We start from the raw sequence: 15592 nt of genomic DNA, 5'->3' as shown, positions 1-15592 counted from the left end.
CAAAGATTGGCAAATGAACCTTAACATGCTTTTCACATCATTTGTGGGAATACTCTGGGATTTGAACATTTAACATTGAGGACAGTTTGAGGCTTTGATTTACTCAGGGGCTATTGTCTCTTTCTGGATTTGACAATGTTGCAAAGTTAAATGGGAGGTGGGAACAGAAAGGCATATAATTGATAATGTAACAAACATCTTCTCCCTAATATTCTATCTGATCTTCTGCAGTTGGCAGAGAGGGTTCTGCTTCCGGTCCCCTCTTTTTTTAGGGGTGTAATTGGTGAGGACTTGAAGCAAGGACAATTTAGTAATTGCACCAACCTTTTTGGAATGCCCTACCCAGGGAAGCCCACCTTACAGTACTGCTGTGCATTTTCCTCCATATAATGAAAGCCTGGCTGTTTGAGAGAGTTTCCCCTGCTATTGGCTGGCTGATTTTATTTTCATAGTCCGGTTGTGGCTGAATTTGTGACTCTGTCTCTTTTGTTGTATGTGGATTGCCGGTGGGATTTTTGCACTGTTTGGGTCGGATATGGTTATACAACGTACTCTGGGATTGTGTAATAATCGTAACGATGATAATGCATGGTGGTAATTCTCTCCACCTGTAAGGACTGGAGCCTGCAGGGGGAAAGCTCCTTGGAGCCGAGATGAGAAGGTGCAGGCAAGAGGCGGGATTTGATTGCTGTGAATCGGCAGGCAAGAGTAGGGAAGACAGACTCTCCTTCTGCTGCTGAAGATGCTGCTAACTTTCTGCTGGGTGCTCTTCCCCCTGGTAAGTGGATTTTCTTTATGTTTCTCAAGGAAAGGGTCTGAGGACCTGGATCTCTTGGGAAGAAGGCAGATCATGTAGCCAGGGTGCCTGCTTAAGACCTTTAAATGCAGATGAGTTACCCCTCCCTTAACACCTTGGACACTTTGCTGTGCTCTCACTTGAGATAGGATAGACAATGCTAAAAGGGGATTTTTCTTTACCGTGCTTCCAATGCACTCTTTGGCGTGAAGTGAGTGGGACTATGAGGTGTTTAGTCCACATTATTTCATGAATGTAGTGCAAAGCCGTTATCTTAACAACTGCAAATGAGGAATTAAAAGTTTGTAGTTATCCTGCCAGGGTGCAAAGGTATAAAGCCTGAGAATGTGGTACTAGGAGCTGAGCTTATCTGCATCTTTGCCTCCTGCATCCACATCCAAGCCAGATCTGCGACTTGTACTCTTTTGCACTCTGTAGAGAGCATTCCTCTTCAGCTGGTGGACCAAAAAGTGAACCACACCCCAGTTGAAGATGGAGGATATCATCAGTTTCTTTTTCATGAGCATTTTCAAGAGAAGAAGAAAGATGAGGGGGAAAATAAGAGCGTAGGAGAAAGAGAAAGGGAAAGAGAGAAGGTGAAAGGAGCAAGGATGGGGGGAAACTTGAAAATGGGCTTTATGTTCCAGGTTTAGGGGTGTGCATGGTCCGGTGGGCCCCCGGTCCAGCACGGGGGGAACTGTTTCTTTAAGCGGTGGTGGTGGTAGTACTTACCCCCCCCCCCGCTGCTCTTCCCCCTCCGGCGCTCGTCCTTTGTAAAATCTTCTTGGGGTGGCAGAGTTCTTCCCTGCCGCCCCTGTCCCTGTCGTTGTTAGTTAAGGCTTTAACAAGACGAGTGCTAGTGGCGCGCATGCGTCCTCCTTGGCGCGTGCTCATCTCTGACGCTGCCGCATGTGCTGCATACATCACGGCGCTCGCCACATACGTCACAGCGCATGCGCGGCAGCGTCAGAGATGAGCGCACGCGCCAAGGAGGACGCATGCACGCCGCTAGCGCTCATCTCGTTAAAGCCTTAACTAACAACGACGGGGGCAGGGGTGTCAGGGAAGAACTCTGCTGCCCCAATAGAATTTTACAAAGGACAAGCGCCGGAGGGGGAAGAGCGGCGGGGGGGGGGAAGTACTACCACCCCCCGCATAAAGAAACAGTCCCCCCCGTGCCGGACCGCCGGACCAGTCCGGCGGTCTTTTCTATTGTGCCGGACCAAAACCGTGCACACTCCTATCCAGGTTAGGGTTAAGAGTGGGTCCTAAGATTGAAAACGTAGAGGACAACTGAAACAAACCATTTGCAGATGGTCAGGTTTGGAAAATAAACTATGAGGTTGAATGAACTGGGAATCTTTAGGCTAGAGAAGAGAAGACTGAGTGTGGGGGACATGATAGGCTTTGTGAAAACCTGAAGGACTGTCATATAGGAGAGGACAACGACTTGCTCCCTGCTGTCCCAGAGGTCAAGACCAGATCTGATGGCCTTAAGACATAGGAGGGTAGATTTTGGTTGAACATTAGGAGAAACTTCTAACAGTAAAAGGAGTTCAATAATGGTACCAATTACCTAAGAGTTCTCCCTTGCTGGATGTCTTCAAGGATCATCATCTGTCGAGGATCCTCTTGCTCTGAATTTCCTCTACTGAGTGGAGGGTTGGACATGATGGCCTACAAGGCAATGATTCTGAGGGTGCATAACTGGATCTCTCACCCACATGCCATTTTATTGGGGGAAACATCATAGCTGGCTCTCTCTTTTTGGTTCAATCACATTCATATGGGGCACATTTGTCCCTAGGTATTTTTTACTTTCTCTCTTTGTTGTAAACTTGCATGAGTGTGATGGGAAGAAAGAGAATGATCATATCTTGACCTCTCTGTCAACTCACAGTTCTGGTGGGATTAAAGTACCTTCTCTCTCTCTCTCTCTCAAGAGAGTTTTCATGATTTCATGTTTGGATCTGAAAAACCGTTTTTTAAATACACACTGAAAATGTTTTACATTTAAAAATATAATTTTGAAAAATATAGTTTGAGATGTTTCAAAAATACAGTTTTGGCTGTGGTTAGATAACACGGGACTGGAGGGGGGAAAAGTCAACAATAATTAAGATATCTTTATTCTGGCTGAGTAAGAAGAGCTTGAAAATATGTATTTCCTGGGAACATTTGGTGTTTGAAAGCAGAATGCTGCGACATTTGAGTTTCAAATGATTTGGCTAAAATTCAATTCTTCTCAGAAAAAATGCAAGTGCGCTCTCTCTCTCTCTCTCTCTCTCCATATGAGAGTGAGAGTGAGAGAGAAGGAGAATAAAAAAATCTGAATTAATAAAAAATTCAATTTAAACTACCTTATCCCAAGTCAGACCTTAATCCATCTAGCTGAATATTGTCTACACCAGCCCGGTTCACACAGTCATCTGAAGTCAGCTTTTTTTAACCAACATTAGTGTGACTGTAAGCCATGGCTGTTTATAGCCCGAGATGAATCTCCCTCTTTGGTGTGGGTTCAAAATCAGTCTAATGTTAGGAACCCACATTAAACCTAGAGCCAACCAGTTGTGAAAAGCAGGCAACGGACAGGCAGAAGCTCTCCAGGGTTTCAAACAGAAGTAATTCCCAGCCCTACCTAGAGATGGCTGGGATTCAACCTGGGACCTTCTACATCCAAAGTAGATGCACTTTCATTGGACTACAATGGAATTCTCTGCCATAGGATGTGGTGATAGCCACTAGCTTGAATGGCTTTTAAAGGGGGCATAGACAAATTCATGCAGTATAGGCTTGAAGGTTATAGGCCATATCCAGGTTCAGAGGCAAAATGCCTCTGAAGACCAGTTGCAGGGGAACAACAGCAGGAGAGAGGGCATTCCTTCATCTCTTGCTTGTGGGCTTCCCAGGGGCATATGGTGAGTCATTGTGGGAAACAGGATGCTGGACCAGAAAGGAATTGGACCTGATTCGAAAGACTCTTCTTATGTTCACCTAGGATGGATGTGGTCATTGCTTTTTGCTCGTCAGTGGGATAGCAAATACAAATGTAGCGCAGATGGCCTAGGCCATTCCATGTTAAATGGGTCACCTTAGAGTGAAGGGGTGAGTATTTCCCTTCTCCTTTTAAAGAGAACTCCATGGTTTTCAGCTGACAATCAAGGGAATGGAAAGGCACCCAACTGGCAGCAAGGGCTGTGAGGCTCACTAGACACAGATCTAGATATGAGCTTTGGAGAACCATAATGCTCACCTCAAAGAGGAGGTGAGCTTTATAAGATCCCCGAATTCCTCTCTGACTTGGATTAAAATCAGGGATGGAGCAGACATCCAGGAGAAGATGACATAATGATGGAATGTCATTTTGAGTAGAACTGTGGGTTAGAAAAATAGAGCCTGCCAGTCATTGAGAGGAAGACTAGTAGTGGCACTGCTGCCACTAGTAAATCCCCCTTTTGCCCCCCCCCCCCCAATTGCTGAACACCTCCTCCAATCTTACTACCTGTGGATGAAATGAAAAGTGGAGGAGATTTCAGCTCATCCCTCACCACACTGGCTTTCTTTAACTCTCCTTTGTTTGAATTATTTCTTTTGATATTGGTGGGTGCATTCAAATGTCTGACAAGCGCTTCTCATAATCACCCTTTACTATTATGCTTCAAGTGTGCTCAGCTCTTTTGACAGCTATTAACTTTTAATTGGGATGACAAAAAGAGTCACAGAACATGTCAAAAAAAATGACATGAAAGCATGAGGTGCAGGAGTGCTCAGCCCCCCTTGAGGTGGCATCTGGGGGAGGAAATAGAGGATAGATTCATGACTAGCACAGAAGAGAGAAGGAGAAGGCACAGTGGCAAAGCCAGAATGGAAAGTTGTGAAGGTAGAAAGTTACTACCTTGTTGAACTCAGAAAAAGTAGTACATAGTACAACATGCCATAAATTGCTGAGTTAAAAAATATCTGAGCCCCTTAGGACCACAGGAAGCTGCCTTATACTGAGTCAGACCCTCAGTCCATCTAGCATCATAACTACACTGACTGGCAGCAGGTCTCCAAAGTTCCAAATGGGAGTCTTTTCCCAGCCCTACCTGGAGATACTGCCATGGATTGGACCTGGGACATTCTGCATGCAAGGCAATTGCTCAACCGCTCAGTTATGGCCCCTCGCCTAAGGGGAATATCTCACAGCAAGCAGTGCTCCCATGTAGTCACTGTGGCATTTCCTCTGCACAAGCCTCACAACCCTTGGGCATGCAGGCCTCAGAAGGACGGGGAGGGGGTTCTAAGCACCCTGTTCTTCCTCCGCCAGGGAGAGAAAATGCCTTGTCCCCCCCCCCGGCAACCCATACAGGCAGCCGTTCTCCATCTCCACTGGCCTCCTCATCACTGGCTTCAAGCCCTTTATATATGCTCTCAGGGTCAACTGCCACCCCTCTTAGCCCCTCTCCTGCCTTCCATTCCCAGCCTCCTGAATTCTGTCTGTTAGCCCTTAAAAGGGCCACATTATAGGACTCCATTTCATCTCCCTACATCATCCCCCAGGGTCTCTGCAGAAAGGAGGGAGCTGCTAGCTCCTGACTGCAGCCAAACAACGAGGCGATTCTCACGATTGCCCCAAAGCAGGCTAAGGGAGCCTAGCCTGCTTTGGGGCGATCGTGTGCTGCAACGGGAGCTGCTCAGCTCTCAGCAACTAACCGCCCTAAATACCCCTCCCCTGAGATGGGGTTAATGGAGCGTGTGCTCCGTTAACCTCCTATTTTGCTCATGTGTTGCTGTGGCGCGTGGCAACACACAAGTAGACCCCCGGCCGGGAGGCTGCAAGCAGCCTCCCGGGCTCGGGGGTCTCTCCAGGATGCCCCAGACACTTGCATCCTGAACTTCCAGGGGCTGCACAGCTCCCGATCCCTACAGCCTCCACCGGCTCCTTGACAGAGCTGGCAGTCATGTGGATGGCCAATCCAGCTGCCCAGGGCTGCAGACTTGATCCTCTGCGTGCTAAGCCCGCTCTCCCCGCAAACCTCCTTATGGCTCTTCTCACTGATCGTGAGAAGAACTTCAACAGTTTCTCAGGCCATTCTGGCCCAGTCAAGGGCAGCCATCCTCCAAGCTTTCTTGCCCTCCCCTGCCTCCCAACATGGTTGCTGTCAGCTTTGTGTGTGGTTGGGCAATCCGCGGCTGTGGATCTGTTCACTGCCCGGTTGGATGAGTGCCCTGCCCTGCTGAGCATTGGGGGAAGAGTCCCGACAGACAGACATCCCAATGCAAACCAGGAAGAGCCCTGCTTAGTAAAGAGGACAATTCGTGCTCATGACCACAAGACCAGCGCTCCTCGCCAAACTGGATCTCCTTTTTAGAAAACTTATGTGGTGCCATCCCTTTCCCCCTTTCCTTCAAATGTCTCTGTAAACCCTCACCTATTCTTTAAAATCTTTGGCATAGCCCTCCAACTACAAGGACATCTAAAGGACACACAAGGACACACCTGTTTTATCAGGCTTGTAGTTTATGATGTTTTAAAGTTTTATTCATGGTAGAATCTCTTTTATCTATTTTATATGACTTTTAGGTTTTAGCTGCTGTTTGTTTAAATTGTTAATTGCCCTGAGATTTCGTTTGGGGCTGTATATAAATGTGTTAAATAAATAATAAATAAAATAAAGCACATATGTGGAGGAACTGTCTGAAAAATTCTGAGATGTTCTTAAGAGGAATGCTGAAATTTCTCCTCAAATTTCAGTTTCTTACGGGAGGAACCATGAAATTCTCTTCAGTCCTGTGGGACATAATTGTGGAAGTGAAAGGGGCTTTTGCAAGGAGGGGAGAGAAGTGAAAATCACTTCCCACCTGGCTTTCTACATGCTGGGCTGAGAAACAAGCCTCCACCACAGTTGCTCTTCAGCCTCTCTGTGAGGGCAGAGTCCTTCTTCCACTCTCGTATTGCTGCACAACGAGTGGACACTAAATATAACATTAATACAAATTCAAAGATTCATAAACATGTACATCAAAATACATTAAAATGGACCCCCAGTGCTCATATTCTGATATTTATTTGTTATTTATTTATTTATCACATGTTTATACCGCCCGATATGTACATCCATAGGACGTGTACAAAATCTAAAACAATGTTTAAAAGTCAACACAGATTAAAATACACGAAACACAATGAAAACAATAGCATAAAACAGTGATTAAAACAAATTATTAAAAGTATTAATTCTAATTAAAAGCCTGCGAGAACAGGTGAGTCTTGAGGGTCTTCCCAAAAACAAACAGAGGCGGAGATGCTCTTATTTCAGCAGGGAGTATATTCCGAAGCCCTGGGACAGCCACAGAGAAAAATAAGAATACTGAGTTATGGTGTTCTGTGTGGTTACATATTGTGACTCTGTGGGGGGAAAGAGTAGGTTGGCCTACAAAGACACCCTACCCCAATTCAGACATTGAGGCTATACTCACAACCTACCTCCCCCCCCCCAGACGATCCCCGACGTCTTCTTGGGCATGCTGCTGCATGCCTACATGATCCGCACTGCCCCATGCAGCATGGATCTCTGGAGGCTGGCCCCCAGCAATCCCACAATGCCCCGTGCAACAAGCGTGCAGCATTGGGGGATTTCCCCGGGAGTCAGGGGCTTTATGCCCCCGACTCTGTATGCTCGAGCTACGTGCAGCCGTGCCCGAGCATATGCACAGCCCCGTAAGTGGGGTAAAAGGCACACTTGTGCCCTTTAACCCAGGTAAAAGCCTGGGCACCGAACCCTAGCTTGAGTGGGAGGCAGCACCAGGATCGGGCTTGATCCTGGCACAGCACACGAGAAGCCCTACCCAGCACACGAGAAGCCCTACCCCTTATGATGTTGCACAGGGGCATAACTATAATTGGGTGGACGTGTTCCAAGAATGCGTGCCACTGTGGGAAACCCCCCCCCCCAATTGAGCCCCTCAAGGCCCCTGCAGAGTCCACCACTCCTCAGTGGTGGCTGGTGCTAGCTCCTCAGCACAGCCCTCTGCCTTGCCGCCATCTCCTTCGCCCATCACCTCTTGCCTCACTCTCCTCCTCCTCCCCCCCCCTCCTCCTCCTCCTCCTCTGATGCCACCTCCCTGCTGGCGCTCATGGCAGGGAGTAGGTAAGTGGGCCGTTTCCTCTCCCATGCAGGAGAGGAAACAGCTTATCAACTCCCTCCCACTGTGAGTGCCAGCACAGAAATGGCAGCGGCCGCACATGCACCGTGAGGTTGGCCCTTGGGCGCATGAATGCCCATTGCTATTTCCTGCCAGCACTCACAGCAGAAGGGAATCAATGGGTTGTTTCCTTTCCTGCACGGGGAAACAACCCATCTACCTGCTCCCCACCACAAGCCCTGGCAGAGAAATTAAGGAGGCAGCAGTGCAGTGGTGGCATCATTAGGAGGAGGCAGCAGCAGCCAGAGGAGTTGGGGGGGTGCCAAGGAGCGAGCTCAGGCCTCTACACAAGAATATTGGGGAGCAGGGAGCTTGACAGGGTATCAGGAGTTCTCCCCCCGCAGATGAGTCACCATGTTGTGTGAGGGCACAGATTTCTGTACACTCATACATACATTCATTTTAAAAGTGAACCTGGGTAAAGGCCCCTGAAATGCATGGTATGGATAGGTAGTGTGCAGTGATAACTGTGTGCAACGTAACATGTAAATGACTGTACCTGTGCACACTCATAGGAGTGCTGAACGTAACATGTGAATAGGGCTCCTTTCTAATTTTATTCTCCCCAGATCAGAGAAAGAGTGTAGGGCCCAGAAACAAAGACATTTTGGACAATTACTCACCACCTTTTGGGTAGGCGAGAAGGATATAGAATTTGAGGCAGAGGGTCTGATATGTAGTAGTTTCTGAATTTTATCATTTTGGATCATGCATACCTTGTCCTGTTTGAGGCAAAACACACGCACACAGCAAAATCTTTTATCATAATACAAAGCCTACATGTCATAGGAACATAGGAGGCGGCTGTACACTGAGTCAGACCATCGGTCTTGCCAGAACGGCTCCATTCCCTGAGGGGAATATCTGACAGTGCTCACACATCAAATCTCCCATCCATATGCAACCAGGGCAGACCCTGCTTAGCTAAGGGGACAAGTCATGCTTGCTGCCGCAAGACCAGCTCTCCTCTCTGTCAAGAGACGAAAGCAGAACGCTAGGACTACAGCACCTTCTCCTTGACGTGTCCTGGGAGTTTTTGACATGGAGTAGCAGTCAGCCATGTGCTACTTTGCCTGTATTCTCACATGATACAGGATGGAGACTTTTCTGTCCTGATCAGCTTTAACCTCACAAACCAGAAAATCTTGTCCTGTTCTTTACAGACGTTGAAAGAGGAGCCACAGATGCTCTTTGCTGATAGAGCTGAGCGGCGGAGATATTGTATCTCCTTGTCAAATCTCAGAGTCCATGTGTGAGCCAGCCAGCCTTATCATAATCTTATAAGAGAATTGTGGCAAGCAGTGCTTGTCATAACTATCTTAGCGTATGGGATTTGACATCTTGTCACTCCCATCTCCCTCCCTCCCTCCCAAGCCTCAGATGCATCTGTCAGGAAACTAAATATAAAAATGTTGGCTACTCTGCCACAGTTCATACTTCTGGCACATTACCTCAAACGTGGAATGCTTCTGGAATTCTCCTGATCTGAATTGCTTCCCAGATTTTGGAATTCAAAGTTGCTTGATGTTGTTTCTGAAAACAGAGCAAGGGCTGTAGTCATTCACTGTGTTGCTCCATTTTTGGACTTCCCAGTTTTGGATGAAGCACTGAGCCTGCAGAGTTTGCTTCAAGCTTTTGTTTTGTTTGCATCTCCCCCACATATTCCCAATCCACACGGGCACGTGGATAAGACACGGCAGAAAAGCAATTTGATTGCAAGATACTTTTTGTACCATTTTATTGATGCTCATTTTCTGAGATGTAAGTTTGGGCGGGGTATAAATTTGATAGATAGATAGATAGATAGATAGATAGATAGATAGATAGATAGATAGATAGATAGATAGATGAAAACACTGTTGCTGCAGGGGGAGGATTCATATCAGGGCTGGGACACCCAGGACGGGTTTCGCCCCTTTCCACAATGCAGTTTTGTCAATTTAAATCTGCCCTGCACAGATGCTGTAGGCCAAATGGTAGCTGTATCGGGTGGATTAAAACCAGACTAATGAAGCCAAGCCCGGTTTTGCCTGCGTGTGAGAACCGCCAGGATCGTGCCCGATCCTGGTGGTGCCTTGGAGGCAAAGCCCCCCTCTTAAATGGGGTTAAAAGAGGAAGTTCTTTCTTAACCCCATTTTTCTGATCATCTGCTTGCAGCCAGGGCTGGCAGACTGTGGCGCTCCCGGCCAGCTTTGGGGAGTGGAAGGGCATCCCCATTATGCACCACACACTCACATGGTGCATTATGGGAGTTCTGAGCGGGAGGGGTGACATGTCCCGGCCCCGCAACCCTCCGAGCTCCTGGGAGCAGCCGGCAATTGTCTGGGCAGGTGATTTGCCTGCCCAACAAACAGGACTGGAATGTTCTGCGAAGAGGTAAGCTTTTCAAGGCTTCCTCCCTGCTGACCCTGTAGCCCTTTCTCACCGATCGCGATAAAGGGCTCAGTGAGGCGAGTCTCATGATCAGTGAGACCCGCCTTAAGAGGGTTTGTGGGGAGAGCGGGCTTAGCCTGCCGTCCCTGCAGACGATCCTCAGACTGCCCACACAACTGCCGGTTCCGTCATGAAGCCGGCAGGGGCTGCAGGAATCGGGGGCTGCATGGCCTCCGGAAGTTCCAGGATGCCCCACGTGAGTACGCGGGGCATCCTGGAGAGACCCCCAGGGCCGGGAGGTTTGTTTCTTCGTGTGTTGCCATGGCTTGGAGCCACGCCGCGGCAATACACTAGCAACGCTAACTTTGTCTAAGGGGAGGGTGAATTAGGAGGGTTTGCTGCCGGGAGCCACGTGGTTCCCATGGCAGCAGATGATTGGGCAAAAGCGGGCTAGGCTCCCTACGCCTGCTTTGGCCCGATCATGAGAATCTCCTCAATGTTTAGCTTAAAACCAGTATAATAACTGCAAGAATCCACCTATGGGGAAAATAACAGCATGGGGGAGTTAAATTAGGAAAACTTTGGGGCTATTCCCATGATCGGGGAAAATCGGGCTAGGAAAGCCCAATTTTTCCTGATCGTCAGAACCACTGGGCTCAGCTGTGAGCCCGGTGGTTCCGGAGCGGATAACCCCTGCCCCTAACCTGGTTTGCTAAGCGAGCACTCCGCACACCTGGTTTTTTAAATTGTGAGTAGCCGCGGTGTGGCTTCGCACCATGCCTACTCACGAGTAGACCCCCGGAGGGGAGGCGAAAAGCCACCACCCAGCTCCAGGGGTCTCCCCAGTATGCCCTGCGCACTCGCTCAGGGCATACTGGAGCTTCCGGGGGCCGTGTGGCCTCCGAGCTCCCCATCCCCCGCCGGCTCCATCTTGGAGCCGGCAATCGTGTGGGCGGCTGATCTGGCAGCCCAGGGCTCCCTCCCTGCTCGCCACCCCAAACTGGGTCTCACTGATCGTGAGACCTGGTCCATTGTGGAAGAAAGCACTCCACCATGTTTGCTTTTATTTTTCCTTTAAGAAAGGCAAGACTAGAAATCCTGTTCACAGATCTCCCATTGCATACCTTGTTTGGCCTCTGTTTTCTTTAATGTGGAATTAAAATGGTCAGAGTATACACAATCAAGCCATGCTTAAAAATTTGAGAGTGTGTGTAATCCCTTTGAGGGTTTGTGCTAATCTTCTGAAAACTCCTTTGGCTTCCCTTGAAATTGCTTAGGTGTTCGGGCCAAGAACAAACCTGCAAATTCACCTTGAAATGTACATTGAGGTGAAACTCAGTGGCAAGCGCAAGATGTGTGGCTTTTTCTCCCTCTGAAAAATGATGCCAGTCTTCCTGCAGTGGTTTCTTGCTTTCCTGGAAATTTTTCAAATGTTTCATTTGATCTCCCAATTCACTTTGAAATTTCACTTTTGGCGAACTTCAGTCACAACTCGTTTAAAAATAGTTTCTACACAATGCATTAATATATCGATATTATTAACCCGCAGCTTTAAAATCAGAGTACTTTTAACAGTCATGACTTTCCTCTCCGGTAGATTGGCTCTGATAGATCTTTGAGTTGAGGATATTTTTAGCATCGGTGTTAATTAAGTGCTCTACCTTGTTATAATTTCAGGTTATTTAAATCTGTTTTGCCAGGCATAATTATGCAAGATCAAGGCAATAAAATACTGCATGTTTAGCTAGGTTTGGGGAGCGGCTGTAGCTCAGTGGTACAGTACATGCTTTGAATGCCTGGTTGATCTCTAGGTAGGGCAGGGAAAGACCCCTTGGGGCTAATCTCACGACCTGCAAAAATCAGGCTAGCTTCCGCTAGCCCGAGCCTCCACTAGCCTGATTTTTGCTGATTGTGAGAACCACCAGGCTTGGCTGTGGGCCCGGTGGTTCTAGAGCGGGTAACCCACTCAAGTACCCCTCCCCTTAGCTCGGGCTTGCAGAGCGAGTGCCCTGCAAACCCAGGCTATCTGATCGTACGTAGACCCCTGGAGGGGAAGCGAAAAGCCGCTTCCCAGCTCCAGGGGTCTCCCCAGTATGCCCTGCGCACTTGCGCAGGGCATACTGGGGTTTTTGAGGGCCACGCAGCCCCCGAGCTCCCTAGCCCCCGCCGGCTCCGTCACAGAGCTGGCAATTGTGTGGGCAGCCAATCCGGCCACCCAGGACTCTCTCCCTGCTCACCGCCCCAAACCGGGTCTCACTGATTGTGAAACCCAGGACCGGGTCTCACGATCAGTGAGACCCGGTTCCTAGTGGTTAGCGGGAAGAGCGGGCTAAGCCTGCTCTCCCCACTTACGAGCGGGCAGGGAGCCCTGGGCGGCCAGATTGGCCGCCCACACAATGGCAGGCTCCGAGACTGAGCCGGCGGGGGCTGGGGAGCTTGGGGGCTGCGCGGCCCCTGGAAGCCCCAGTATGCCCTGCGCACTGGGAGACCCCCGAACTGGGAGGCTGTTTTTAAGCCTCCCGTCTGGGGGTCTAGTCACGAGTAGCCACGGCGTGGAGCCGCACTGTGGCTACTCACGAGCAGATAGCCCAGGTTTGCGGAGCGCTTGCTCCGCAAACCCAGGCTAAGGGGCAGGCTACAGGAGCGGGCTAGCAGCTCCAGAACCACTGGGCTCGGCTGCGAGCCCTGTGGTTCTGACGATCACAAAAATTGGGCTAGGATTTTCCTAGTCCAATTTTTATGATTGTAAGAATAGCCCCCCAGTCCCCTGTCTGAAGCCCTGAAGAGCTGATGTCAGTGTGCAGAGCCGAAAGGGGCTCAGCAGGGAGAGCGGGCTTGACCCTCTCTACCCGCAGATGGTCATCCACCCTTTCTCAGGTGGGCGGATCACCTGCCAGGATGAGTGGCAGCTTGGCTCCTGCACTTCTGCACCCGGCCGTAGCTTGCCTGACAGCTCTGGGGGGTCAGGTGAAGGGAAGCACTGCTGTGCGGGGCCCCACTCCCAGAGCCCTGGTAATACACCGCGCAAGAGATAGGCTTGCCTCCAAGGCACCACCAGGATCAGGCATGATTTCCCAATGCACCGCACTTCTCCCGCACTACTTGGTGGCCTTCTGGTGGCCTGGCTTCCTCCCCTCTGCCTCCCACTTGCACCACTCATCTGGGCACACGTGTGGGGAAGCCTTGTTTGGGCTTCGATTGTGTCAGCCCTCCCCAGTCCCAGCCACTTTGCTCATGTGAACATCCTTAAACTCATTCAAACACAGATGAAGCTGCTCTACATAGTCAGGCCATTGGTCCATCCAGTTCAGTACTCTCTACACCAGGGGTTCTTAAATGTGGGTCCCCAGCTCTTGTTGGACTACAGCTCCCATCATCCTCAGCTACAATGGCCCTGTGGATGATGGGCACTGCAGTCCAACAAGATCTGGGGACCCATGTTTGTGAACCCTTGGTGTGCACTGACTGAAGCTATTCTCACGAGCAAGCAAAACTGGGTGGGGCTCCTGCCTAAATCCCCTCCCTCTTAAATGAGATGAATAGAGCAAGCGCTCTGTTAACCTCATTTTAATGATCATGTGTCAGCCACGGCTGCTCACAGCCGTGGCGGGCGCACTTGTGGGGGGGGGAGGGGAGGGGGGATCCCAGAAATGCACCACACACTTGTATTCCTGTAGTCTCCTGTGTGCCACGCCACACGATCCTTTGACCCAGGCTCCGTAAGTGTGCTTGCTGCTGAGCTGCCACCAGGAGCCACACAGCTCCTGTTACTTCCCGCGATCGGGAGAAAGCGGGCTAGCCTTCCCTAGCCCAATTTTTGCCGATCGTAGGACTAGCTTCATTGCAATGAGCATTTAGGAGCAAGACAAACTGATGTGCTTCTTAATGAAGAGCCATATTGCAGAGTTTCTTAACCTTGGGCCCCCAGTTGCTTTTGGACTACAACTCCCATCACTCTCAGTCACAAAGGGCATGTCTGGGGACGATGGGAGTTGTAGTCCAACAACATCTGGGGTCCCAAGGTTAAGAAACTCTGCTATACTGCATATTTACTTGAGCATTTTAAAATAAACAGTTTTCAGAATCTGAGAATTACCCCTATTTTTGTTGTTGCTGTTGTTTGAGTTAATGCTGCTCCTCCACCTTCGGTGCTTCCTTCCCTTTGCTCCCCATGTGCCTGGGTTTGTAGAGTCTGCCATTTTGCTGCCAAACTACGCAGACCTGCTTTCTGCAGAGATCCAGTGTGCTAGTTTCTCTTCTCATTTCTTCCCTTTTTAGCAGTCCATTCAGACACCGACACAAAAGGTTTTGTGCTATTTCAGACCAAGGATTCTGTATTCAAAACATGGAAATGGAATGGGTGCATCTTAATTCTGTCTCGGGGTCTTTTGAATGCCAAGGATAAAAGTATACCAACAGTAAACAATTTCACATCTATTACCATTCTTGTAAAAAAATCTTCAGCAGCAAATGGGGAGGGGGAGAACTAATGACTTCCCACTTTCCAGCCAAAAGCCTGAACAGCATCTTTTGATATGCAAATTAGGTCAAGCTTTTCAGAACGATCATTCTATGGCGGCTTTTGAGAGTCAGGTATTTGTTATTTGTTAGATTTGACACACTGCAAAATTCAGTGTCTCCTGATACAGTTCCTTGTTTATCCACCTAAGATTCCATAGAAAACATAGCAATTCAGAAGTGGCGTTTGGTTTTTGGATAGCATGAGATACTATTTTAGGAGTGTGCATCTCAATATGAAAATTAAAAAAAGAAAAGTACATATTGTTGGAATAAAATTGGAGACAAATAAGTATTTTTGTCTGGGTAACCCCTTTTCTCTCCCCCACTCCCGACACACTGAGGCTCTTCACACAAGCAGTGTGGAGAGCCTGCAGGGCTTCTGCAGGGAGAGCGGGCTGGATCCGCTGTCCCCGCAGATGAGCACAGCACCCGCCCTGGGCAGCCAAATCGGCAGCCCACACAATTACCGGCTCCGTCATGGAGCCAGTTGGGGTGGGGGGGATCAGTCGGCCGCCCAGCCCCCAGACGTCCCAGGACAGATATGGATGGATGGATGGATGGATTGTTAAATTTATATACTGCCTTTCATTAAAAACAATCACAAGGCGGTTCGCATAGAAAATTTTTTAAAACAGAACTATAAAAATTACACAATTAAAATATCATGCTAAAATATAAAAACAGATCAATTAATTTTTTTTAAAAAAAAATACA

At 48.9% G+C, this 15592-nt stretch overlaps 1 protein-coding gene and 1 long non-coding RNA gene across 2 annotated transcripts in view; one reads left to right on the top strand and one right to left on the bottom strand.

The window, feature by feature from the left end:
- The first annotated feature begins 390 nt into the window (after positions 1-390).
- The window catches only part of LOC128331818 (vasoactive intestinal polypeptide receptor 1-like), a 40955-nt gene continuing 25753 nt past the window's right edge, over positions 391-15592 (top strand). Inside the window, exon 1 of the mRNA XM_053265713.1 lies at positions 391-778. Coding sequence (XP_053121688.1) covers positions 743-778 — 36 coding nt within the window. The 5' untranslated portion in view covers positions 391-742. The remainder of the gene's footprint in view (positions 779-15592) is intronic.
- On the bottom strand, positions 6898-14608 carry LOC128331819 (uncharacterized). Its single transcript, XR_008310447.1, has 4 exons — positions 14454-14608; positions 9436-9517; positions 8608-8706; positions 6898-7119 (listed from the first exon to the last, which is right to left on the bottom strand). It is a non-coding gene; the product is annotated as an uncharacterized LOC128331819 (long non-coding RNA).

Source organism: Hemicordylus capensis, chromosome 6 (assembly GCF_027244095.1).
Source record: "Hemicordylus capensis ecotype Gifberg chromosome 6, rHemCap1.1.pri, whole genome shotgun sequence".
Lineage (NCBI taxonomy): Eukaryota > Metazoa > Chordata > Lepidosauria > Squamata > Cordylidae > Hemicordylus > Hemicordylus capensis.
The sequence above is the reverse complement of the archived record's forward strand: the minus strand, read 5'-3'. Positions and strand labels throughout refer to the sequence as shown.